We start from the raw sequence: 27352 nt of genomic DNA, 5'->3' as shown, positions 1-27352 counted from the left end.
AAGATGAGGATAAAAATTGACATTTATTACTTTTTTATCAGCTAAACCTCGGATTTGGCGAAAATGTTTTGCCTTGTTACATTCTGCGCGACACCTAGCATTATATTGACAGAAGATCATTGTCAGATGGAATGTTGAACTCTTCTGAAAATGCTAGACACTTCTCTTTTTGTTTTCATACTTACACATCGTCCGTTAAAATTTTCTCTATAACCTGCTGCTGTTTAAAGCATTCTCTCCAGTCTCATTAGTGAGTCTTTAACCATTTTAAACGTTACTCATTGGTGTGCTTGGAAAAGCAATGATCTCTGTTTCTACCATCCCTTGACATTATATTCAGAGCTTAAATTCAACCGGAGACCGATTGAGCTATTTCTTAGTTTTTTCCTGAAATTTAAATTCCATCCGTAATGCCAAATAAGTCAAGATCCAGTACTTTATTTTATTATTTAACTATTTATCATTTACTTAATAACTTCTTAAATTTTTATTTATCTGTTTACATTTTTTAATTTTAAATTTAATTATTAATTATTCTATTATTAATTACTTAATTACATTAATAAATAATTTAATTTTTAATGATTAACTATGTAATCATTTATTTTTATAATTAATTATGCAATAATTTAATTTTTCATAATTAATTATTTAATTCTTTAATTAGTAATTATTTTATTCAGCACTTTATTTATTTATTTATTATTGTTCCTTTTTCTTTCTTCCACAGCGCTCCGGCACTTCGAATTTTTAAAATTAAGCCCTGATGAGGCCCGTAGTCATCTTCAACAGGAAAACTTCAGTATTCAGATTTATTGAGCAGTTGAATTCCCATTTCCTACTGTAACCAGTGCCAGAAGCATAAGAAGTTGCTATCACAACAACCGCACTTAGAGGAGAGGCTTCCACTTGGTATAAGTGCATTGGAATATCTATGCTGCGTGAGCCAGGATGAGATACCTACACATTTGGAAAATTTTAAAATTACTCTCATTTACCCATTCTGAAATTACGTAGCGTAAGTTACGTAAATACTCAAATCATATAAAACCCAAATAAATACCCAAATCATATAAATGCTGCGGAAATTTCATCAGAAATATCTAATTTGAAAATAACCCAATTCCAATCGGTCTGGAGACGAGAATATTTCTTTTATGGGGGCACTTGCCATTTTAGGCTTTACTAAAGCCAGAAGTGGTGGCAATTTTTATTACAGAAGCACTAATAGGGGGTCACTATTACCTCCTATGACGGGACAGACAATTTACATCCATGCCTTCTCCAGGACTCGAACCCGGGCCTTTCGGAACGACAGTCAGAGTCGTTAACCACTTTCTGATCCGAGCGGCAGGAGACCAAACTAAGAACATGTTTAGGTCTTTCAAAGAAAAATTTGCGGACATAATTTGTGTAGCTATTACGTCGATTTTAGAGCAAGAAATAGAAAAATTCCGCAGTGCCTCTGCGGGGTTCGAAATCCGCAACTCCCATTTGCCAGCTGCAGTGCTTCCAATTACTCGATGAAGGCAAGTATCAAAGAAGAAGGACATTCCATACAAATTTGCTTCATAAAAATGCATTAAGAATGCATTAAGTTTATCTTTAACGTTGCGAGTAACGTTTGCTAGTGGAAAAAGAAGCTGCGGAAAAATTATAACAATAAACCACGAAAAATCCTTATTTGACCAAGATAAATTTTCGTACATGATAATTCTCTCTATAGGACAGGCTATGTTAAATGGAGATCTGAAAAATAAACGAGAGTAGTAGATTTTGAAAAAAGGTATTGATAATTTTTCTTGGTTAAAATGCAGAAAAAATGTGTTTGAACTTTAGTATAATATTTTATATTAATTACAGTACTGTTTGTAGCATTTCAATACTGTTTATCAGGAAACGTGTTTTCTTTAACACCTTTTTTTATTTTTAAAATCATTTTTTCTGAACATATAAAGTTGCAATTAAATTTTATAACAGCTATGATTGAAAACAGTTATCTTTGTCCAATATAAAATGTATTTATATGCTCTGGATTCCCTCTAAGATAGTTTCCCATGGTTTCAGATAATTCTGGACATCTTTAGAGTTTTTTACTATTACCTCCTATGGTGATGTTCAATATTGATGTTTATTTACGTGCTCAGAAATACTGGCCCTTTTTAGAGGGGCTTCTCTAAGGAAAACTGGCCACCATTAAAATCTCATTTGACTGCATATAGAGACACGCCTTTACCACTTTGTCTTAGATGAAAAGATATCTACGCGCGGTTCTGATCGACCGTATAATCCTAAGATCTTACGGCTAAAGTAGACTGTATAATTTCCGAGAAGAAAATTACAAGTATATATGTAAATGATGGGAGATCATTTGAGGTTTCCCATTCAATGGATTGCGCAATTTTTTAGATCACGTGGAGGTACAGCGTGACGTTTCTCCAACAATAAGAACTTTTCATTTTTTTCCGCGCCATCAGTTTATCAAATTCAACCAAAAGATAGATAAAATTCCACTGCTAATTGTTTATTGGCACAGCAGTTTCTTCAAATATTTTAGTAGCATGGTTTTGAACGTTTATGGACAGTTACAAGTGAAAGTTTCTGACTTCTGTCGTCTGTATCGTTGTTACAGCGCAGAAGCACTGTTAAATCTAACTTGCTGTGCTTGCCTCTATGACAAATCTCCTTTGAAATTCAGTGCTTTAATTGGCAAAATTCTAATGAATAAATTTGAAGCTAGTATTCATTTGAACCGTTGAACCGTTCATTTGAACCGTTGCCCAATTCTCAAAACTGAAAACGTCCATTATGAATTCTAGACTGTTCCCTTCAACGAGTTGCAAACACACTGCATGAGTCTCTTATGGAATACGCGTTTTACAGATACCCTTCAAGCCTGATTCTGTAGCATGTTTCTTTCCATTGTATCATTTTCAGGTGACTGAATGACTTCGATCTCAGACGAGGTAAATAAAGCTTCTTTTTTCCCCCCCTCATGCTGTTCTTAATGTCTTAGTTTAAGTAACATTTAAAACTAAGTGAATTCAACAAATATTTTATAACTTAGTATGATGTAGTAAAAGATGATCCTTTTTATCTCAGCCAAGTTCAATGACAAGCCGCCCAGACGGTATAGTGGTTAGGGCCTGGGTTCGAATCCCGAAGAAGGCATGGTTATAACTGTCCGTTTCTTCATAAGAGGCAATGGTGGCCCACCTATTAGGTGCCTCCGTAATAAAGAGACCACCACATCTGGCCTTAGTATAGATTAATGGACTCTGTTACAAAACTGTAGCTGTTCACAATCTGCCATTGGAAAAAAAAATTCAATGACACAAGATTTGCCAAAGAAGTTCAAGGTTTTGCGATGTATAACTGAGAATTTTCCTCAAATCCCAGAGTATTTTCCTAGCCTTCATTCCAGAACTTAGAAAGGAAAACATGTATATATATATATATATATGTAATAGTTTGGCAGTCCGGCGCTGGAAATGATGAAGCTTAGCAATCTGGTCACAGAGTTCGGGTGTGGTCGTGTCGAAAGTGGAAAACATTAGAATTAAAGACACAGAAGAATTTAACTTTTTAGCTCCATCTCTTTATTCAATGCAAATGGCAGATCCTTCAGGATTACATATGCGATAGTAATTTGAACTAAATAGTATTAACTTTAAATTTACTGCGACATACTTTTTCAAACAAAGAGAGGCAGATGAGGAGAGCGGCAGCATAGGTCTTAACAGCAGTAGAGGGAGAAAGCGGTCTCTGACGCAAAATAAAACGAATTCCGCATTTATAGGACCGGTGACGTAATATGCTTGAATGTTCTCGAAAATACTGGTCTAGGGGGAAGATTCTGAAATTGCGAAAAGTTAATTAGATGTTGCCTGTTCGCGTAGAGCAAAGCCAACATATTTTTTATATTTTACACCTTCCCATACGTAAGAAAAATAAAGAATATGTAAAAGATTAAATTAGCTGCGTAAATTAATTTCCTTTCTGTATACTAAAAATAGTAACCTCTATTTGCACTGCGCCATTTCCAGAAAAATCTAATTCGGATTAAGTAAATGTAAATGAAACTCAAAATTTAACCAATCACAGATTAGCTGTACTTTGTGCACCTATCTTGTAAAAATAGTTAATAACTGCGTAATTTCTCGTTCTTTCGCCTGCGTGCTGATAGCTTGTCGCTCAGCGTCTGCTAGCTATTCGTCATTATATAAAATGTAATTGCATATCTAAAATTCTGGGACGCGCTTAGTACCCCTAGTCTTCTACAGTTGTGTATTAAGAAATTCGTCATTCAAGAATAAGTGATGTTTAACTATCAAGCTGGTCGTGCTTCTACGAATTCCATGCGATAATCCACAATGCCGTAATGTCCAGTCATCATCGCAGCAGTTTTTCGGCCATGACTAAACGTGAATTGTTTTTCATCTTCCGCCAAAAGTAAGATTATTACAGTTTGAGTCGACATGGATTGGACCTGTACCGCGACCATCACTTTTTCTGCATACCTAATGAAACGGATTTTGATGCAAGTTTTGTGTCATGCTTATTTTTAATTTCTGCGTTGATAATCTCTCGCTCGTATTCTGCCAGTGTCTACGAAAAGAAAAAAAAATTATACTGCGTGATCATCTATGTTAAGTGCTTTGCAAGCAATCAGTGCTTTAAGCTTAATAGCAGTATATTTCAGTCCATTAAAAATGATTAAATACTCCAGCCATCAGTTAATGTTTATGAAAAGTGTTTTGAAGTGCAATATGCCAGATACTTCCGTTCTGCATCAAAAATTTACAGAGGTCATCAAGTGTCATTTGCTTTACGCGCGTTGAAGTTTGGGAAATCCTTTTAACCCTTTTCTGATTCCTGCGTTATAATATACAGCCTTAGATTTATCCAAATGACTTTCTTTTGGTCAATGTGTATTTAATTACCGTTATTTCAGAGAAACTACGCAGTTATTTAACTATTTATACAAGATAGGTGCACAAAGTACAGCTAATTTGTGATTGGCTAAATTTTGAGTTTCAGTTCCATTTACATCATCAGAATTAGATTTTTATGGAAATGACGCAGTGCAAAAAGAGGTTACTATTTTTAGTATACAGAAGGGAAATTAATTTACGCAGCTAATTTAATCTTTTACATATTCTTTATTTTCCTTACATATTTACTATATATATATATATATATTAATGATAGCAATTCGCGTACAAATAATGAATTTAAGTTTCCATTTCTATTTTACTCAAATTAATGTGTATAACATACTTAACTAATTTGTATCTGTTTATTACGTTCAGCAAAAACGCAGACTTTGCAAACAATAATTCTTTATCCGAGCTATACATGAATTAGTGACAAATTATTTTTGTATTGCTTTATTAATGCGTAATAAATTACTTTTAGTCCAGGAATATATGGCTGTAGAATGAGATGACGAGTATTTGTAAGTCACACTGACCAAAGTCATAACATTGGAAAGGAAAATGTTTCCAGAGTGAATTCTTCTTTTACGAAATGATAATGCACAATTTTTTTAAACTTGTTTTCAGCATATCAGACACTTAATCAATCACGTAATGTTATTGATATGTCTATGCTGTTAAAACAGAGAAAGGAAAACATCTAAATAATGAAAGGGTTATTCAACCTCCCAAGAATGTAAAGGATTTAATACCGTGAAAAATGTTTCAGTAGTTTTTTTTTTAAATATTTTCATTGTATTGTTCACGATGTGAAATCAGATTTTCACTTCAACTGCTTAAACTGCATTTTTGATACAAAACTTTCAATGAAATTGAAGTTAAAAATATCTAAAGATATTTGAAGAAGACGTTTATTCATCCGTGAAACAGGGTGACCCAAACAACATATTAGAAAGCACAAGATTTCAGTTTAAAAATTAATCAAGATTACCAAATTAGATCTAATTTTATTAGTTACGAAATAAACGACTTTTTATGCAGTTTTTAATTGTTATTATTTTATGAGCTAAAGTGGGGGACGTATGCTGCTGAAGGGTTTTGAAAATTTTTGCCTTAAGCGATTGAAAAAGGTATTACCACGGATTTTCTAAACTGGGTTGCTACTCGGTTTAGTTGCCAAAATTTATAGCTTTAATCATAGAAGCAATTGCTGAATTAGGCCCTTAAAGTTAATCTGGAACAAACTAATAAATTTTATGTTCAGCACAACCAAACATGAACAAATCACACGTTCTGAATTAAGTTCTGAGTTGTATGTGAGTCGTTACACTAATGTGATTTCTTCGTCTACCTAAATTACGCTTTTGCCGAATGGTATTTTAAGGTTTTGAGAACTTGCGAGCCAATTCCGTTTTGTGTGAACCAGTATCAATGAATCCAGCTTTGAATTTTAGTACAGATTTTCATTTCAACAAGGGCTTATAACTCTATTCAGTGATAATATCTTCCATAAATTCTGGGCTATAAGGATGTTAAAATCTATGCTATACCTTTCTTTCTTTCTTTTTTTTTTTTTTTTTTTTTTTTTTTTTTTTCAAGAGTAGGACGGAAGGCTACAATGATTTAGATGAGGATTCTGAATGCTCCAGTCTCCATTTTTGTTTCTTGTTTCTTAATATAACCATTCAGCTAGAAGTGAGCTTTAGCTTAAATCAGATTGCACACCACAGTTAACTTCCCTTGAAGTAATGGAAAAATCTCTATCGCTAATCATCACCACAAAACGAAACTGCCCACGGGAAGCACGAAAATGGAAATAAAATGAATGGAATAACAGCAGTGACAGCAGATTATGGCGTAGTACTTGGTAAATTTTTATTGGTAACAGTATATAATTTATCTGTGTGTAATACGGAATACATAATCATCATTAAATAATATGTTAAAAGTAAAATATATCGAAATACACGGTTTCTTGTAAACATTGTTATTTTAATACCGTTCATAATTGAGTTTCTTCATTTCTAACCATTTTGAGTGTGTGCGTGTGTTTCTTTGAATACAGATTTAATTTTCGCCCTTAATAAACTTATTCCCAGGGTAACTGATTACTTGAAGATACAAGTTGTAGAGTCATCAAGTTATATCGATGCAGGAACGTGAAAAATGGGGAATGCCCTCACCGGGATTCGAAGTCTGGATCTCCCGAATACGCGCCTGGCATGCTTCCAGTTACACCACTAAGACATGCGAAAAGGAGGGAGAAAATACTCCGTGGTTGGAAGCCATCTCAGCGGCCCATTCACTCATCTTATATATAACTCAGTGGCGTAACAGCCCTAATGAGCCAAGGCCTGTAGTGCCCGAAGTCTGCTTTCTTGACCGTGGGTCCCGGAGTGCGTAAGCATTCCCCTGAACAAGTGGTCAGCTAGTCGCAGGACCCCCAGTGTTTAATCCCCAAGCGAACTTGGTGCTCATTTTATCGACCCAAGTGATGGAAATCAAGGGATGAATGTCGACCTTGCCCAGCCCGGGAATCGAGCCCCGGAACTGTGGTGCTGCTGCGCGATGCGCTAATTACTGCGCCACCGGGCCTCCGCATCTTATATATTCCTCCTTTTAAAGGACAACTAGGGCTTAGGAAACCTAGTCGCCAATTTCTGGTGGTGACGCATTATCGTCCCCAACCTTTAAGCTCGAGCTCTACTTGTAGAGACAATCAGAGTTTTTCAATATCTTGAAACTGAAGAAGTCCACAATGCTATCACCGGGATACGAACCCTGGACCTCCTGATTACACGTCGGACGTGCTTCCAGTTACACCGCGAAGATATGCGGAAACAAGCGAAAAAATATATTATGAAGTAAATAAAATTGTATTTTTCTGTTATGCATAATATGTTTCATTCCTTTTGTATCTATTTTCTTAAATACTCTTGGACTAAGCATTACTTTAAATTTACCGTGGACTTCGTCTTCAGTTATTACTCTTGCAGTTCGAGAGTTGATTATATTTTTATTAGAATCCCTGGTAATTTTTCTTCTTAGAAAAAAAAAGTTTTTAAAATAAACAGTTTCTTAGTCAAATAACTGAAGTGTTACCTGCCTCGTCATTGTCAAGCAATTGAAAGGCATAGGTTTTATGAGCTGCTTTTTGTTTCTCGTGGTTTCATTGCTCATTAGTTAACTTAACTCAGTCCAAATAACTACTCTAGACACATGGATTAATGTGCTACTGTCGGTAAGTTTGCTGATTAACTAACGGTAGGATCTTTAGTTTCATCGTAAATTACAAATCATTTCAAGAGGCTTCAAATTATAGTGACAAAGCTGCGATATGCATGAAAAAAATTAGTTTTCATTTTTCTCCAACACTCTGTGAGAACTATACTTATAACTTACTTGCTTGTAAATAAGTTAATAATTCATCATACAAACAATTTAGATATGCATTGTGTAAGAAATTAAAACTATATTAATGACACGGAAACTGCACCATCATTCCAACTAATGAGAAATAATATTTTAATGAGAAAGATTTGAAATAAGCATGTCAGTAAAAACTTATCTGAATTTAATTTTAAACAAAAGAACATAACAAATCTCGGCTTATTCAAAGGAAATTATCACAATTAGCACAAGATTTCTAATACTAAAGTGACTGCTTGTATAATATAAAAACCGCTGATATGGTGCAAGATGTGTTAATACTAAGCCACAGCTGTGTAATATAGAAGCCATCGATGCAGTGAAAGGTGGTGTTGGGTGCAAACTGTGGAATGTAGGGCGACTTCCGCTAATGTTTCTGTAATAGATATACTAATTTTTATAATTTTAGTGCTCTAATATATTCATCAAATTTAGTACTTTCTCCTTTTGAAATAATAATATTAAAAACGACATGAGAATTAGATATGTGAATTTATACCTCATCTAGAAACTGGTATTTAAAAGGCTAAATCAAATTTAGTTGCATTAGAAAATCTCTTTATTAATAAAAATTTTCCCTTCTTAACATTCACTTGATCAAAAGCAAAAAACCTAAATTTGCGTTACGAAGGCAATGAATATAGCCTTCATCTTTTAATTTAATTACTAAAAAATAAAATGAAAATATTTATGATGTGTTTTATGAAATCTTAATGTGTTACAAATAACACCATTTGAAGGTATAAATCCTGGTATCAATACACAGGTTTTGGACATAGGAAATATATATATCTGTGACCGAAACAGGAAGCCTTTCTGTAATGAATTTAGATGAGATGGAGTTTCAACACAGGGCATTAATAGCTTTGAGGAGAAATACTGGTTCGTCTATGTCGAGTTCTTAATCAAGATTTCAAACAGATAAGTTTCAAAGATCCTGTATTAAAAGGTATAACAATCTTGAAATATTACATGTTAAACCTTTTTTTAACTTATAATGCTACTCGCTTTAATTAATCTCATTCTTATCGATGGAAATTGCTATGAAGATCTTGATAGAAAATTTCATCTATACAGAGTTGAAAGAGGACATAGCTTAAGAAAAAAAGCTTAAGAATTTATGATTTTTTTAAAACAGATGTTTTGAAATAAAGGTTCCATATAAAGAAAAATGTTTGTTAATTTAATAACACTAGTTAGAGTAATCTCGCGCCTCATTCAATGGCAATAGTTAAAACAATAGTTTCAGCAATGACAACGAATAAGAATAAAATAAGGAATCTATTTCAAGCTCCCATGAAGAATAATTTCAGGTGACAAGGGAAAATTGAAATATTTCTAAGCAGCAGATTTTGCTAATTCCAAAAGATTAATTTAGCAAAAATCTGCTAAAAACACTAAATAAATACTTCTGATGTTTTCTTCCACTTAATAATGTGTATAGTTAGAATATTAAATAAAATTAAGTATCTGTATGTGAACAGCATATGAAAAATTAAAATATTTATATATGTAAATAGAAACGTTAATTAACTTTAAATGCAAGTTTATGAATAATATCAGCAAAATAAATCTTAACGTTTTTTCTTTCCATTTTTGTCAGACATGTGTGAATTTAACAGTTTTATTCTGAATTCATAAAATGATCCGAAGGAAATAAAAAAAAAATTTAAAAAAATTAACTTAATATAAACTAATAAAATAAAGTTTTCTCTATTTTTAGATTATTAGTACTTTTATTATTTATTTAGTACTTTTTTAGATTATTAGTTCTTATTTGTAATTTTTTTTAAAGTAACTTTTCTGATAAGAATTAGCAAGAAATACGTTATATTTGCTGGATAGACACCCTGGTAGAATTAACTTTGATTTAGGGAAAAAAATCATTTAACTTTATTCTTAGGAAAAAGTGCATAAATTTCTATTTACATCAATTTTACAGATCTTTCAACAATCGTAAAATTGTAGTGATTACTATCAGAACATTTCTATTTACATCAGTTTTGAAGATCTTGTAACGATCTTAAAAATGTAATGATTATCAGTCAGAAAAGAACAATATTCACTTTCAGCGTTGAAGTAAACCAAAACACGTAGTGTTTTTATTTGATATTTTTATTTTGTTTGAAACTTTGAACTCGAGATGTTGATATGGCATCTTCTGACGTCCAAAAGGCGGGCAAAATGTCAAACGCTGAACCACATGCTGAATGCCGTCACGAGTCGGCAGCTGACTATATAAATTGTTAATATATGTGCATTATGTCAACCGTAAAATGTGTTTAGCTGCTGCTGGAAAAATTTTATGATCTCCGGTGCACACACCTACATTAATTGCGGATTTTCCTATCGGTAGATTAAGCTTCAGTGAATCATAGATAACAAGGAAAAAATGCATAATGCTATAGTGTTTTGTAGTACTCTTTTGTTCTTATTAAGATAGCATTTTCAGCATTTTCTGATTAATTCATTAACACGGAAGCATATCTAAAAGCATACAGTCTGATGTACTTGAGAAAAATAAAATAGCTTATTTTTCAGCATAGCCTCCATGTACTTTGATACACATTTCATATCATTTTATGAGCAACTCTGCGTCTCTGAAAAAATAATCTAAAGATTAGTCCTCAAAATGTTCCGTAACCGCTCTTTTCCCAGTATCATCATCGATAAATCTCTTTTGGGGAAGGCCCGATCTGAGTTCGGAGAACATATATAAACACGTGGTGCTAAATCTGGGCCGTCAAGGTCCTTACTATGCAAAGTTTTTGCTTAACATTCTTTACGGCTGTGTTTCTTTCTTAAAAGTCTATCAGGAGGATCTCTTGAAATTCCCCCAAAAATTCGTGTCCATTATTTTTTTCGTTGATTGCTGCACATTTATTTTCATTAGGAGTGTTTTACCCAGTACTCTCCACTCTGCTGGTTCTCTCTTCGATAGAAGATCATAGTATAGCAATGTTGTTTCATCACTAGTAATGACTGACTGTAAACATTTCTCTGATTTTCACTATCTGTAACAACTGCTTACAGAAAACAACACGTTGCTGTTTTTGAATTGCTCAAAGAATTTGAGGCACTCATATTGCAGAACTTTTGTGCGTGAAGAGTGTTCATAAAAAAAATGCTCAAATTAGTTGTTTTAAGCAGAACCAGTCTTAGTGCCATCTCCTTGCCATTTAATTTCATATCACTCAATACTTCCTTCTGGACACGAACAATATTTTCTGAAATCAGTGCCTCATGATCAAGCTTCACGAGAATTAACGTTTTGCGAAATTGTTTTACCCATTCTTTCACTGTAGAGTGGGAAAGAGATGATTCACTATCCACGTTACCCAAGAGTTGTACTATTTGTTTTGGGATTAAAACCTTTAGACAAAAATTCAATCACAGTAATATACTAAATCAAACAATTTGTTATCAAATGATTTTATATGTGAGGCTGTAAACTTTTGGATTTACGTACATATGTGTTTCTTAATTAATATGCTTCTTGTATACTTCTGTTTCAAATTATATTTTGACAGATTTCTGATCTCGTCTTTATGCATAAATAATTTTAAATGAAACAGAAGGTCTAAGTATTTAGACACACTAGTACCACAGTCTGTCAGAATATTCAAAAATCTGGATACTTGTATTGCTTTTAGTTATGTAGGCTAAATAGTTCGTGAATTCATTAACATTTTTTAATGAAATAGATATCCTAAGTGCAAGGACTAATTAAGACCCCATCCGTGTACCGCATTATTGTGTATCACATCCGTGTTACTAAGACCACAACCTATCTATTTCGAATATCCAAATATAGATCCGGATTTATCTGAGTTTAAAAAACTCAGATAAATGGACTGTCTTTTATTTCTGTAAGCCAAGTACGTATTCACTGTGTTTCAGAGAAGAGAATTGTGTTTTTCAATTTATTATTTTTAATCTCAATAAAGAACAATTCATTTAAAAAATGCTTTCAGCTCTTTGAAAGAAAACATAAAACGCACCTTTGTTTATATTTAAATAATGAAATTATCTTTTACTTAGCCCACAACCCATTTCTGTTTCATCTAAACTAAATTAATTGAAATTAGTTTTTATTTTCGGAAGCCTTAATACTGAGCATTTAATCATGTTTCCACTTTTATTCGTATTTGTATCTTTTGTTCAAAATTTAATCAGTTAAGCAAAGAACTTATTTTTCATTTGAGTAAAACAAAGCCCGGTAGTACATTTTAAATTGCTAAACTACTTTACTAACTAAAATTAAATTAAAACGCTTTATTCCTAACATTAAATATAAATTAATACAGTATATCAAAAGGCAGCATATCAGTTTGGTATTCAAATATAAAACATATTATTATATTTAAACCTAATTATTAAATTATTTTAATTATTATTTTTAATAATTACTTATTAAAAATCCAGTTCACCCATGGAAGATCACCAATGGATCACCAGTTCACCAATGGATGATTTTCTAGAGGCATTTCACATTCAAAAAAATCTTTCTGTTCTAGTTAACGACCCTAATTCCAATCCATCTTTGACTTCAGCCTTTAAAGAAATTATGTTTTAGTTCTGGTTTCATCAACAGATGGCGCCAGTAGCTTGACTCTTGTCCATTCTTTCATATCTTTTCTCCTCTAATCATTATATCTTATCTCGTTCATTTGCGCTTTTTTGGTTCGGTAAAACCATCGAAATTAGTCCTATGAAAATTTGAAAATATAACTCTGATTTTTGTTGTTTGACTTCTAAATTAGTACTTGTTCGGCGTGTAATTGTATCATAATATTTCAATAACTTTATTTACCTATTTATGTATTTTGTGCACTAAAGTGCGATATAATCTAGTTTTTCGAAATTTTTAACATCGCTAAATTTTGCTCGACGATATACATATATTTTTTACAATGGCGGGCGCTCGCCTATGCCGGCATTTCCTGTTATAAAAGCATTTTTAGTGATATATGCATCCAGATGAGAAGCAGAGCAAGAAGCTTATATTCGACCACTGGCAAGCCAAAAGAACGGATCACCACGTGGAGTGCACTTGATTAAATGGGAATGGTATTTAAACGCTGCTGGAGAAGGGAATCAGTATTGCATTTACTTTTGCGATTGATGGGAAAGGCTGCTGATCTAAGAGAATCTGATAGAGGGTAGAAGGAGAGGGCCCGAAGAAGTAGAGCGGGTATCTCCGAAACTCCACGATTTGTAGGTTGTTGACGATCTGCAGTAGTTAGTATTTATGCAAAGTGGATAAAAAACGATGAAACCAGCAGTAGACATCAAAGTGTTAGAGGTCCAAATGTCATCAAAGAAAAAGGACGTTGGAGACTCTCCTGCTTGGTACAGCAAAATGAGCAGCAGATAGTGGCTCAACTGATAGCCGAATACAAAGCATGTTCACGTGCAAGTGTTTCAGAACACACAGTTCAGCGGACACTGTTGGATATGGGACGGCGCAGCAGACGTTTCACTCGTGTGCCTCTGTTAACCAAGCGTCATGGTCAGGACGTCTACGGTGGGCCAGCGAAAGTCGAGACCCACTGTAGACATAGATAAGTGGAGGACAGTTGCCTGGCCGGATGAATCACGATTTCTCATTCATCACGTCGGTAGTCGTATCAGAGTACGCCATCTTCCAGGTGAACATTTGCTACCCCCCTGTACAGAAGGTTATACACAGGCTGCTGGTGGTGGCGGTATTATGCTTTAGAGGACGTTCTCATGGGCAGCTCTGGGACGTCTAGTTATGGTAGAACAGACCATGAAAACCGCAGACTATCTGAACGTAATTGAGGAACCGTTGCACCCTTACATGGCGTCTGTTTCCCAACTGGAAATTGAATCATCTTTCAGCAGAACAACGCCTGATGTTATAAAGCTGGAATTGTGTTGGAGTGGTTCGTGGATAGGATGAATTCCAACTAATGTTCTGGCCGCCTAACTCACAGAATCTTAACCCGATAGAAGACATTTGGGATTTTATGGAACAGCAGCTCAGAGCTCAAACACCACCATGTCGGAATAATCTCTACTTTGCGCGACCGCTGCTTAGATATTTGGTACAATTTGTCTCCAGACGTCTACCAAAAACTTGTGGCATCCATGCCAAGGCGAGTTGCAGCTGTTTTGCAGGCCGAAGGTGGCGCAAAGTGTTATTGAGTAGGTGATCACGATGTTTTATATAAATATATATCTATACACACACACACACACACACACATATATATATATATATACAGTCGAATCCGGTTAATTGGAACACGGAATAATCGGACCAGCCGCTTTTTCGGACCAAATTCTAAAGAACCGAAACAAATCCTATGTACATAAGCCTAATATTATTCGCTTATTTGGACCAAAATTCCGTTTAATTAAACCAAAAAACGTGACAGCGAATAAGAAACAAAAGCCACAAGTCGGCCGCGTGCAGCTGATGTACAGGTGGTCTGCGACATATGGGAGGATCTGTGGTTGCGGCTCCCCAGGAAAATGCTTTAGCAAAGGTCAGTAATTCTTTAAAGTGCATGACAAAAGCAAAACCGGTGGGAGGTGAACACGCGCACCATTTTCTTTGACCTGCGCCTATGAGTTTCGAGGAAATGAACAAAAGAGTGTCCGGCTCCACCTGAAAGGAATTCCCGCCTGTAAATCATGATTAAAGTTTACACGAGAAAGCTATCATTTCATCACCTTTTGGGGATGATTTTAGTGCCAAAGCTTTGAATGGCGAGCATTTTATCTCGCTCTCTCTTGACTTCAACATCTTGAACCCGAAACACCAAGGTTTCTTCAGACCACTTTAGTCAGTGAACTGTGCGCGTGTCTTGTCTTCCCTGCCAAAATGCCACGACGGGACTTGACGTTAGCTGAAAAAATTGGTTTCCTGGATAATATCAAGCAACAACCACGAAACACTAGTCAGCGTCGATTGGTGGAAATAACCGGAATGGCAAAGACTAATTTTTAATAAAGAATTTCGCGCTTGGTAAAACAAGAGAATGAGCTGCGAGAAGAATGGGCACAATGTGAAGGACGAGGAGGAACTTCCAAAAAACGGAAGCGTGAAGGCAAGGACACAGATGTCGATGAGGCCCTTAATGAATGGTTTGCCATTGTTACTGAACGATCTGTGAGAGTAAGCGGCTCAATGTTAAAATACTCAGCAGAAGAACTCTCTAAAAACCTGGGCCACGATGACTTTAAAGCACGATTGGTTGTCTTGATGGAAATCTAGACATGACATAAAATTCAAGAAAGCACATATCGAGAAAGAAAGTGCTGATAGTGTAAATGCTGAAGAGGGGAAATCAACAAAACTGCCCGAGCTTCTTGAAAATTTTTCAGCGGATGACATCTACAGTGCTGATGAGACTGGGCTGTATTATCGTGCTACACCGGACGGCTCGTCAAGTTACAAACATGTTGCACTCTCTGGCTACAAAAAAGGGATGGATCGCGTAACTGTCTTGTGCTGCTCAAACACGTCAGGAACGGACAAGAGGAAGCTGTTGATTATAGGAAAAAGCACTAAGCCTGGCTGCTTTAAAGAACTTAGGATGGAGAGTTTACCAGTTGTGTATCGTGCGAACAGAAATGCGCACATGACCTGTAAACTTTTTAAAGAATGGCTGAAGGATTGGGGCAGAGAGCTACAACGGCGGTCGAGAAAAGTGCTGCTTCTTCTTGACAATTGTGCAGCACATGCTCATTTAGATTGCTTGATGAACGTCCAACTGGAATTTCTATCTCCCAAGACCACAGCTTTGGTCCAGCCAATGGACAGGGGCATCATAAAAAATTTGAAGACCCCTTTATCGTGCAAGGTTGGTTAATTACATCCTTGAAGCAATTGACGAAAGCTTGGTGACCTCATCATCAAAAGCCAGCGAAGTCAGTGCAAAGGTCAACATCTTAGAAGCAGTTACATTTGTGGCCGACAGCTGGCGAAAAGTGAGCAGTGACACAATTCAGAACTGTTTTTCTCACTGTGGCTTTAAGCACTTGGTTTTGGAGATGGATGTGGACATGCTCATTGAAAGTGAAAGTGGTGATTTACATGTGGAACTTCAACAGGCACAAAATTTCGAAGAATTTTTATCCATCGACAACGAGCTTCAATCCTACGATGAAAATGTATATTACGACGCTGCAATCGTTGCTCGAGTTGCAGCAAAACACACGACAGCATTGGAAGACCAAGAAAGTGATTATAATGATGATGCCGTTAATAAGTTGGTGCAAGTGACAATACAGGATGTGAGGAAATGCATTGAAACTTTGCGTCGGTATTTCATGCAGGAGGGAAATGAAAGAAGTTGCGTTGCTGCGTTAGATGTTTATGGCGATTTCGTTCACATGCAATCCGTCAAGAGAACGCGACAGATCACATTGGATAAGTTCTTCAAATGTTGACTCGAACTTGGTAAGAAATTGTTTTCATTGTGCTTCGCATGTTGAGTATCGTGGAGATTGTTTCTTAGAATTTGTTTCTAAATTAATTTTCTCAAGGAAAAAAGTTCGACTGTATTTCTTGTTTGTACATGTGTAGAAACATTAGGTTAATTGGAAGCAGAAAAAATTAAAAATATGCAACCGCCTTCGCCGGGAATCGAACCACGGAACTCTGAAATACCGGCTCAGTGTGTAGAACCACTACACAACGAAGGCAAGCTAGGGAAGTGGGAGAAATACCTTATATACTCCCCTTTTTAAAGGGCGACTAGGGTTTTAGGGGACCTAGTCGCCAAATCCTGGGTGCGGAGAATCATCATCCACAACCCTTTTAGTTCGAGCTCCACTTGTAGAGTCATTAGGTTAATTGGAAGCAGAAAAGATGAAAAATATGCAACCGTATTCGCCGGGAATCGAACCACGGACCTCTGAAATACCGGCTCAGTGTGCAGAACCACTACACCACGAAGGCACGCTAGGGAAGTGGGAGAAATACCTTATGCATGTATGTTCGCCATACGTGTGTACCGCCCCATAAAGTTCATAATTACATTTTAGTACATGATTTACATGTACATTTATTGTTTGCTAAATATAGCACGTCCCGTCTTACAGCATAGGACATGTTCGTGTAATCGGACCAGCCGGTTAGTAGGACCAAACCGATCGCTTCCCGATGTGGTTCGATTAACCGGAATCAACTGTATATATATTCTTTATAATAATATGATGAAGCCGAAGAAATTTGTATTACTCTATAAATTTAGCTTATTAATTTAGTTATGACACGTGTTTTAAATAAAATTTATGTACATTGGTATCTCGCATAACAAATGTATATAAATGGCCGCATAACAAAATTGGTTTCGCATTACGAACAGCAAAGAATGAGTTTTCGAAGAAGCGGAACGAGGTCTAGGCCACAAAAAGCAGTGGCAATCAAGAATGGCAGATCTGTTTAACACAAGGGCATGCAGCACTCCAGGGCCATACAACTTTTGGAAATCTAGATCTCCCAAGAAACCAAAGGCTAATGTGAACAATGTGAGGAACAGCTGGGACATACACCTTTGTTGGAAGACTGGGAATATTCGTGCACTGAAATAAAAAACTGTCAGACTCTGCACACACAGAACAAATGCAAATATTTTTATATTTAGTGTTCCTAGCATCGTCAAAACCGGCGTACTTTTTATTATTTTCTTAACTAATTTATAGTGTTTTGTGATTGTGTACTGAGCTTGGAAACGGATTAAAATTATACTAGCATATTAACTTACGGGAAATCGTGTCCTGCGTAACAAAAAGCATTCTGGAATTAACGGTGTTACATATAATTAAAAAAAATTATTATCATATGCATATAAATCTTTCGGGAAAAGAATTCAAATTAGAGTATTTTGAATACGAACCCGGATTTAGTATTTTTTTTTCGGATGTTAGAATTGCTATTCCCTTAAAATTTTTGCGCTTGGAGAAAACTGCAGCACAGTTCTGTGCATAAAACAGATATACCGAGGTCTCATGACTGTAATTAAGAGTAATATTAACTAAATTAAATTGGAATCCAGGAGCTGTGTAGAAGCTGCACAGTTATTTCCGAACAGGAAACCATTTTGGCGAGCTTCCGATAGGGCAAACTTCCAGCTGGAAAATGTACCACGTGCACAGACTGCCACCTGTATAGTTTCTGTTTCAAAGGCCGAAGAGCGTCGTGTCAAGGTCTTACGGTAGGAATTAACCTACAATTCTGTTCTCGGGATATTGTGATTCCTTACTTTTACCTGTTAAATTTTCTTTATAGTCATCTACAATATAATTCAAAGGTCATTAAACATTTAAAATCCTTTTTCTTCATGAATCTGCAATGTATTGTAAGCCATTTGGTGCAAAGATGACAGAAATTACGGATTTCTTAAAAGGAATTTTACCGTGCAAATTTTTATGCTTAAAACGATGTTCAGCAAATGCTACTGTATCAACCAGTGTCAGCTAGCTATACTGGAAACTGCAAGGGAGTAGCTAACTCAGGATTAGACGCTTGGTTACTGTCAGATAAAGCACTTTTGGTGAAACTTTATTAGCTTAAGAAACACTTCTATCTTCTACGTTGCGATCTTCCTTTCGTCTCAATGATAAGATGCATTACAGGTTTGAAGAAAGTAATAAAACATATAGAGTCATTAAGCTTTTTTTTAAGCATGACACATAAAAAAAAGGTGCAATGTCCTCGTCCGGACTCGAACCCTGAACCCCTCGCATATGCGTCGAGTATGCTTCCAATTACACCATAAAGGCATCCGGAAAGGACGGAGAAAATACCTTATAAACATTTGATATAACTAATTCTTTGAAAGAACATCAATCCATTATGTCTGCAGTTGATAAATAATTGAATTCTCATTTAGTATCATCAACCCTTGGAGCAACAAGCTGTCGGGAAAGTTTCAAGCTAATAATCCAACAGTATTAGGCCTTTATTAGATACTGCTATGAAATTATCTTATTATTCGTTAGATATCGCCCTCTTTATGAAGCTAGTATCCTCAAATCTAAGCTTATTGCGCCCCTTACTGATGAGATTCTCTTCTAAGGACGTATTTGTAAATAAAAATCCGCATAATAATCGTTTTTTTAAAAAATAGCGGTTATTTCACACGTTTTGTATTAACTGTGTTGTTGCATACAGCTAATCAACTGAAATAAAACTTTTTAAAATGTCTTCTGAGTTGAAAACAACTAAGTAATTTTTACAAAAATGAGTAAAAAGATTAACATCCATTAATATCCGCATTTCCAAACACTACACATAACTAATTTTAATACAGCCTTTCGGCTGCCAAAGAGCCTATGAGTCTACTTAATAAACAATGTATCCTAATATAATGCATTTTAGAATATATATAAGATCTTCCAGATAACTCATATATTAAAATTAAAATATAAGCTCTCTTCTTTCCATCACGAACTTTTCTACTTCAGGCTATTAAAAAGTGTAACTCATTCTCTTATAATTGGAAGCAGCAGTAGTGTTCTCATAACCAGTTTCCGGTGCTAGTCTTTGTTTTTCTCTGGAAAGTTATTCAAACTCTTTTAGTTGTGTTACAGAAGAGACTATTCGTTCAGCCTGATCTGTATAGTGGTTAGCGTTGAACCCGGGCTCGAATCCCGGAATAAGTTTGGACATGTATATGTGCACAGTGCCTTTGAGGCATGGTAGCACTTAAAATACTTCGTGAGCCGAAAGTCCTCTCAAGTGATTTGGTAGTAGGGGAAGAGAGGAGATCCCTGGACACGTCCCTCCGAGGATTCTCCTTTAAAATTGAGCCAGAACTGGACAAAGTTATACTATCACCTATAAAGTGACCAAGGCCCATAACAATGATAAACGCAGTCCTACTTTCCTAGCCACAGTAAATTTCATAGACTTATTCTGTTGTTCTTCTCAGACAAATAAGATAAATCACAATAAAAACAAATACTGGTCTTACTACAAAATAAGTACATTTTCTGCATTGTTACAATGTCCGAGGTCACGCACGTCTGTTTGTGATTTCATAATAAAATTATTTTTTCTTACTGGAGTCAGTGCTAAACTCTCTGGAAACGTTTTTTGAAATATATTAAAACTAATAGCCTCATACCGTTTTCGGTATACATGAATCATTATTAGGGTTTTTTATCATATTTCATATTAAACTTGCTATTCACTCCCACTTCTTAATACACTACCATAAAAGAGTTGGAGAGACGTTAGGTTAACTGGAAGTAGGCAAGATTAAAAATGAGCAACTGCCTTCACTGGGAATCGAACCGCGGACCTCTGGAATACGCGCCCAGCGTGCAGATCACCACACCACGAAGGCATGCCAAGAAGGCGGGAAAAATACCTTATATACTCCTCCTTTTAAAGGATGAGTGGGGTTTTAGGAGACCCAAACGCCAAATCCTGGGTGTGGAGAATCATCATCCAACACCCTTTTAGTTCGGGCGCCACTGTAGAAACATTAAGATTTTTTGAGAAGCAGGAAAGATGAAAAATGTGCAACACCATCGCCGGGAATCGAACCATGGACCTCTGGAATATGCGCCCAGCATGCAAACCACCCCACAACGGAGGCATGCCAAGAAGGCGGGAGAAATACCTTATAGCGTGACTATCGTTAATAAAGTTTTGGTTATAGTTAATAAAGTTAGCACAATCTAAAAATTCTTTATTGATAGTTCGCAATTTATTTTTTCATTTATCTGAACTATTTGTTACATGAGAAAAACAAAACGCTTTCTCTAAGTTAGTAAAACTGTAGTAATTAAATAAGTACAGACGGTTTTTGCAAAGAATTTGTATTGCTTGTTCCGTTTTAACGCTGCTTATACAAAAACATTCTTGAAATCATTTATTAAGGGTTATAAAACTCTCATTTCTAGCTGCTTATATAAAAAAAAATATTGAATAAATGAAAAAAGAGCTTCATAAAGGAGCTTTTGAGCTAAAATAGTATTTTTAAAACTTGAATTATGATATTATGGCGTTATTAATGCATATAAATTGTCATAGGTCTTACGAACTATTAATATGCATTTGAGAATCCACTGACAATTAGTTATGCGTTCCGTCTTTTAAAAAAAAATGCTGCACTAGCTCAAAAAATAAAACTCATAAGACTTGTCTTAGGATATATTCTAGGAAGAAAGATCTACAGCCTACCAATAGCCAAGATTCTAAAGTCGAGGAACACTGGTATACTGTGCGTCGTGGAACACTAGTAGTGTCTAAGCGAAATGAATGGGTGGAGCTTCGTGTCTTCAGTTTATCGTAAATCAGAGTAATTTTTCCTTCAGAAAGTCCTCCATGAAAGCATTCCCTAAAGCATATAATTCAATTAAAACAAAGTTCAAAGCTTTTGATTTCTTACACTAATATAATTATCTGAATTATATTAGTGTGGACACTGAATAATGTTTTGAATTGCATTTTTACTGGCGCAGTATTTTAGGTGATTTCTAAGATAATCTAGCATCTGTAAAACACCTTAAGATTTTTCTCATTTAATGCAGTGCGGTTACAAACAAGCAGATGATTATTTCTGAGAAAGTTTATAAAATTATTACAATAACGAGGCTAGAAAATACTTACATGCATTCTTGTTATTTATAAAGATGATTAAAGTCGTGGTGAGAGGCAATCTACGGATTAAGATCAAAACATTTTTGTAACTTAAAATTATGCTAAAAATATTTAAGAGCTTCGTTATGCTCTGCACAATTTACAGAGGTCCCTGTCAGTTAAAAATTGCATTGAGAACGCTGTTCTAATTAATTAATAAACTTTTATTGCGAGCATTTTATATCAAGTTTTTTTTTTTTTTTTTCATATTTTATTTGCAAAATGCATGCAGTGCTGACTGTAAGTTTCGTGGTACACTTTAAATGTCTGAAACAAAGAAAAAAAATTAATTATCGCCTGTCCTGCATAATGAATGAAATGCCAAGAGAAAGCATGATCAAAAGACAAAAATTCGAAAAAATATTAAAAATAATTGTACTTAAATGTGCCTTTTTAGAAAATTTTGGGTTACGTATTTTCAGTCTGTTGATTTATAGTTTATTGAATACAAACTATACCTGTAATAAAATAAACAGTAGAACAAAATAAACATTTGCATGTCTTTTACTAAGATTCTGTACCATTCACAAAAATTAAATAAACATTTCTCTAAGCGCGTGGTGAATGCTTTGGAACCATTCCCACTGTCTTCCTCAACGCCGAAAGCATTTGTCAAGGTTCTAATCTTTCCTCTCCTTCCCCAGCACATTCACGCGATTCTGCACGAGACACTCCCCAGCCAAAATAGAACATTTTACATTTTGGGGTGCCTCTGTTCTTGAGACTTAGAAAATTTGAAACGTGTTTAAATTTAGCCTGCGTAGCATTCCGCGATGCATGTGCACTTCAACATTAAAATTCGAAGAAATACAACAGTTAAAAAGTAACAGAAGATAGACTGGTATTCTTTTTTAATTATGCTTCAAATATATGCATTTACTACTGTAAACCAAGTGGTTTAAGTTATGGTTTGAAAAATGGATATTATCTCCCATCAAAAAGACATATTGTTAAATTTCCATAAAATACTTGTAATGTAAAAAAAATCGAAGAAATAAGAGCTAAGTTAATCCAGGGACTGTTATGTATAATACAAGTTTCTGAAATTTCTGCGTATACGATTGCAATTATTAAATTTAAATGTACTTACGGTTATATATTTGGAAATAATTATATATTCCAAACAAAAAGACTCAGTTTTGCCTTCATTGATTTACGTTTCCAGCCGTTTCCTTTCGGTTAACTCAAACAGTAAAGTGGTCTCAAACTCAAACTGCAATCGGGCCGAATACACAATCTAAAAACAGTTGACGGGCCAGATTTTTTTTTATTGCATATTGAAAATTTGCATTAACAAAATAAAAAAACTATCTTAAATAAAGTATATTTCTGGTGCGTTACTCACTTTCTTTTTTAATAGTAACGGAGATAATGTGAGCTTGGACATCAAATAACTAAAATCTTGAAATCTTTGTAACACTGTATTTACAATAAATACATGACTGAAATATGCTGCCGTGCTGCCTAAAATTGCTTTGGGGATCACATATGGCACGCGGACCTCCAGTTTGACACTACTAGTCAAAAGAACCTTAGTTTACTAGGCACCTTCGTTTTCTAGGTTCTTTCGTTGGTCTGGGGCCTAGAATTAAGAGACAAAGCTGCATCTCAAGGTCTTTAATATTTGAAAATTCAATTAAAACTAATCCTTGATGCTGCCGTATTCGGGTTTAAAACAGAATAAAATATGCCCTCTGAATTTTGTCCAAATTTACCACAAAATCATATTGCTTAAGAAAAATTTCAAATTTCAGAGAGGAAATTCATCTTTAAATATCAAATATTCGAATTAAATCTTTCTAAAACTTAAGCTAATAAAGAAAATATTTGTTTACACTTGAAAAAAAACCCTGATGATGTTGGTTATAATTATTTATGTTACTTATATTTACAGTTTTTTTTTAATAAGGAGAACTTCTCTAATAAGCGTTTAAGAAATATTTCAGCTATATTTGCTGAAAATGCTTATTTAAAGCTAAAAGACCTTTTTCAAAAAGGAACGAGTCTCATTAACTTTTACTTAATGCCTTCACCGTGAAATATTTAAACTTACATTAATACAATAGAATCCTGTTATCAAATATTCTGTTTCAACCGGCGTTCTATTTATGTCTTATTAGAAGCTATTATTATTCTAATAATTCATAAAATGTGTCTTTTTAAAACTATCTTGTTGAAGGTAACAAATGTGTATATTACCATCACTTTTAATATCCATACAGTTTATGCAACTTTTCTGTTGCACAGCTTTTATTATAATGCATTTGTCTTTATTTTCCAATGATTAGGCACTGATTAATGACTGATGATTAATGTAGGCATAAAATTACACATTTTTTTCCAATGAGCAGTAATTAGGTATGTATTCATTTCCTTCAACGTTGCAAAAAAAGAGGTAAAATACTGAGTAAATCCTTTTTAAAAACATTTAATATTACAGTTCATGTTATTCGACATTTCCGCTTATCCGACCACCATTCAGCTTCGTTAATACCGGATAATCGGAACTCTACTATAGTTTAAAAACATACAAGTTAAATTTCCTTAATTTTGATTTCATTGTTCAGGGTTTCGGCATCATAACACTTTTTGTAGAGTCAAGAATTTACATTACGTTTTGACTTCCTACTAATATAGCCTTTCATTTGAACATATCTGAAGATTAAAACTGCAATAAATGCCTCAGTTTTTAAACTTCAGAGCATTAAACATAGTCAAGGAAAACAATAAAATTAGTTATAGTAAGAAACGTAATTTTCATGATATTAACTTTAAAATATATTTTATAATATGTACATCTAAAGAAACATATAGAAGTGCAACAATCTCTCTAATGTCATGTGGCTAAGTTTACAAACATTTCCTTAGTGTTTGCCAACATTGTGTTCGAAACAGTCTCTTTTTGCGCGCGCACCAATTACGGAGTTACTCTCCCATTCTTAGGGTTGCTGTGGTAACCAACATCATCTTTAGACGACAGCAATCCGGTGAATGCTTGTTTTCCTTCTTCACTATTTTCATTCATACATTTCATAAATAATAAACTTAAATTTCGCGCCTTTTATTTTACGGCCGCATCCCAAGATTTATTTTCTACTTCCGTATTTTCATTGATATTTTCCGCAAATGACATTTTTTAATTTCGCGCAGTTTACTTTACTCAATGCTCGTGTAAATGCATGCATGTTTTCAGGCACGTGCATTTTAGATTTAAATTCTCATGTTCATTATTTACTACTTTACTTATTTATTTCTGCAGATTTAGGTGGAAAACTCTCCAATTTTAAAACGGCATTCTCTTTTTATTCAACTTGAATGGATGTTATTGAATGGAATCAAATTCAATAACTTGAGTTATTGAATGGAATCGAAATCAAAACGGAACTCGTACTTGAAGTTTACGAAATGCAATTTATCTACATTAATTAAGAGATCCAACACTTTCCCGTAACTCTCTTAGCAGCGTATTAAATATCTTAATTATTTTGCTGTAGTAGTTTGCTGATTTTCTCTTATATTTCAAATGATGTATCTTTTCTCTATAATTTTATTTAATTTTCTTTCTTTTTAATGCCGCTGCTGTGAGGTTCTTTTGCCCATACTTGTAAAGCATGTTAGCAAATTATTAGTATTCGGGTAAAAGTAGAACGAAGGAAAAAAAATGTATTTCAATTTTAAAAAATTAATATTTAAAATTTAAAAATATATTTAAATAATTTTTTAATTTAAAAATATTTTTAAAATTAAAAGTATTTTTATAATTTTAAAATTTTTAATTTCTTATGCAAATTTTTTAATAAGTGACAGTCAGCTCCTGATTTAACATAAAAATGAATTTAAACGAATAAAATTTATACCAATTCATTTACAAACCAGAAAAATATTTTCATGGGGTAAATATAATACATGTTTATACAATCAGCTGAAAATCAAAATCAAAGTGGTACTGATAAAGATATTATCATTAAAGGAAGAGTATATTTAAATTTTTTATATGTCTATGTGCTAGGTAAAGCCGCCATTTTCAAGGTAAAAAATCTATATGCTGTAAAAGTTATAGCAAATAAAATCAAAAACCATACAGTTACTGTAACGCATGCAGAATTAAAAGTTTATATATACATATATGCGTCTACGTACATGTGCAGTAAAAGAAACATAGGTTAAAAAGAAACATTTTCGAAAAACTGCTTCATTAAACAAATTGAATGGTTGTAGTTCATACGGGTTCGGAGCATGAAAATCAAATATACATCGGTTTTTATACTACAGGATCTTCAAACTAAATTTCTCTCTCTCTCTCTCTCTCTCTCTATATATATATATATATATATATACACGTAGATCTGTTTTTGGACATTGTGTACACGGATGTGCGAGTACATAAATACACGCACTAACACACACACACACACACACACATATATATAAGCTTTTGAATTATATTGTTTTTTCACATTTAACGCTCAAATGTTAAGCACAGTATTTGTAATGTATTGCATTTTATAAAAAATGTATTTTTATGTGAACTGTTTAATATAACATGCATACACCGGTGCTTTAAAAAAGTTCTTAAATATCTAACTTTAGGATCCCTTAATTACATGCTTTATAGAATTTCAAATTATACTGTCACATCCGAATTAAGTTTTCATCAAAAGAAATTTATAAAAACTCACCGAAAGTGAGGAGTTGTGGACAGGGATTACTGTAAATCGAGTGTTCATCTTTCCAGTCTCTTCTTAGAAACCTGTATAATAAATTCGACATCCACACGAGTACCAAGCGACTTAAAAGTCGAGCTGACAACTAGAATAGTAAATTACGGTGTTAGATTTGGCTTAATTAAAGTGAAACATAATCAAGCAATTTATTCAAGTTTCCTTTACTAGCCAAATGATCTTAGTAAATACGGGTAAAATGATTACTTGAGAAGCGTGCGTGGATATGAAGCTCCGGACAAATCTCTGCAGTTTAAGCGGGGTTGCTAGAAGGGGGAAAGTTTTAACGCCACCGATTTAGCAACAGGTATTTTGGCTGTGCAAAATTAATCGGTTGTTTTGTATATAAAATGGGTAGAGGATTCTAATTTGTCGCCAGACATGTACTAGGATTCTTAATGAAGGAAATTTGCTTGGAGAAATCGAAAATAGAAGTAACGTTTTATTTTCCTTTGTTTTCTTTTGCTCTCTTTGGCATGTGAGCAGATTTTGTATGTTTATCAATTAATCAGATTTTTATAATTGCCATAGAAAAATTACTGTAATCTTATCCCCACTTTCTTGTAATCAAAATTGTCACTAGTTTAGCTAATTAACAAGTTTCCTGTAAATGCAGTATATATATTCTCTAAAAA

At 34.3% G+C, this 27352-nt stretch overlaps 1 protein-coding gene across 2 annotated transcripts in view; it reads right to left on the bottom strand.

Moving 5' to 3' along the window:
- The window catches only part of LOC118188811 (sodium- and chloride-dependent glycine transporter 1-like), a 121921-nt gene extending 94896 nt beyond the window's left edge, over positions 1-27025 (bottom strand). Inside the window, exons 1-2 of one of the 2 annotated variants that reach the window (XM_035359323.2) lie at positions 26925-27025; positions 26676-26805 (exon numbers count right to left, since the gene is read on the bottom strand). In XM_035359323.2, coding sequence (XP_035215214.1) covers positions 26676-26723 — 48 coding nt within the window. In that variant the 5' untranslated portion in view covers positions 26724-26805; positions 26925-27025. The other variant, XM_035359322.2, reaches the window with a different exon arrangement.
- Positions 27026-27352: the final 327 nt, after the last annotated feature.

This window comes from Stegodyphus dumicola, chromosome X2, assembly GCF_044657685.1.
Source record: "Stegodyphus dumicola isolate Sdum_Otavi_A_Nest chromosome X2, ASM4465768v1".
Classification (NCBI taxonomy): domain Eukaryota; kingdom Metazoa; phylum Arthropoda; class Arachnida; order Araneae; family Eresidae; genus Stegodyphus; species Stegodyphus dumicola.
The sequence above is the reverse complement of the archived record's forward strand: the minus strand, read 5'-3'. Positions and strand labels throughout refer to the sequence as shown.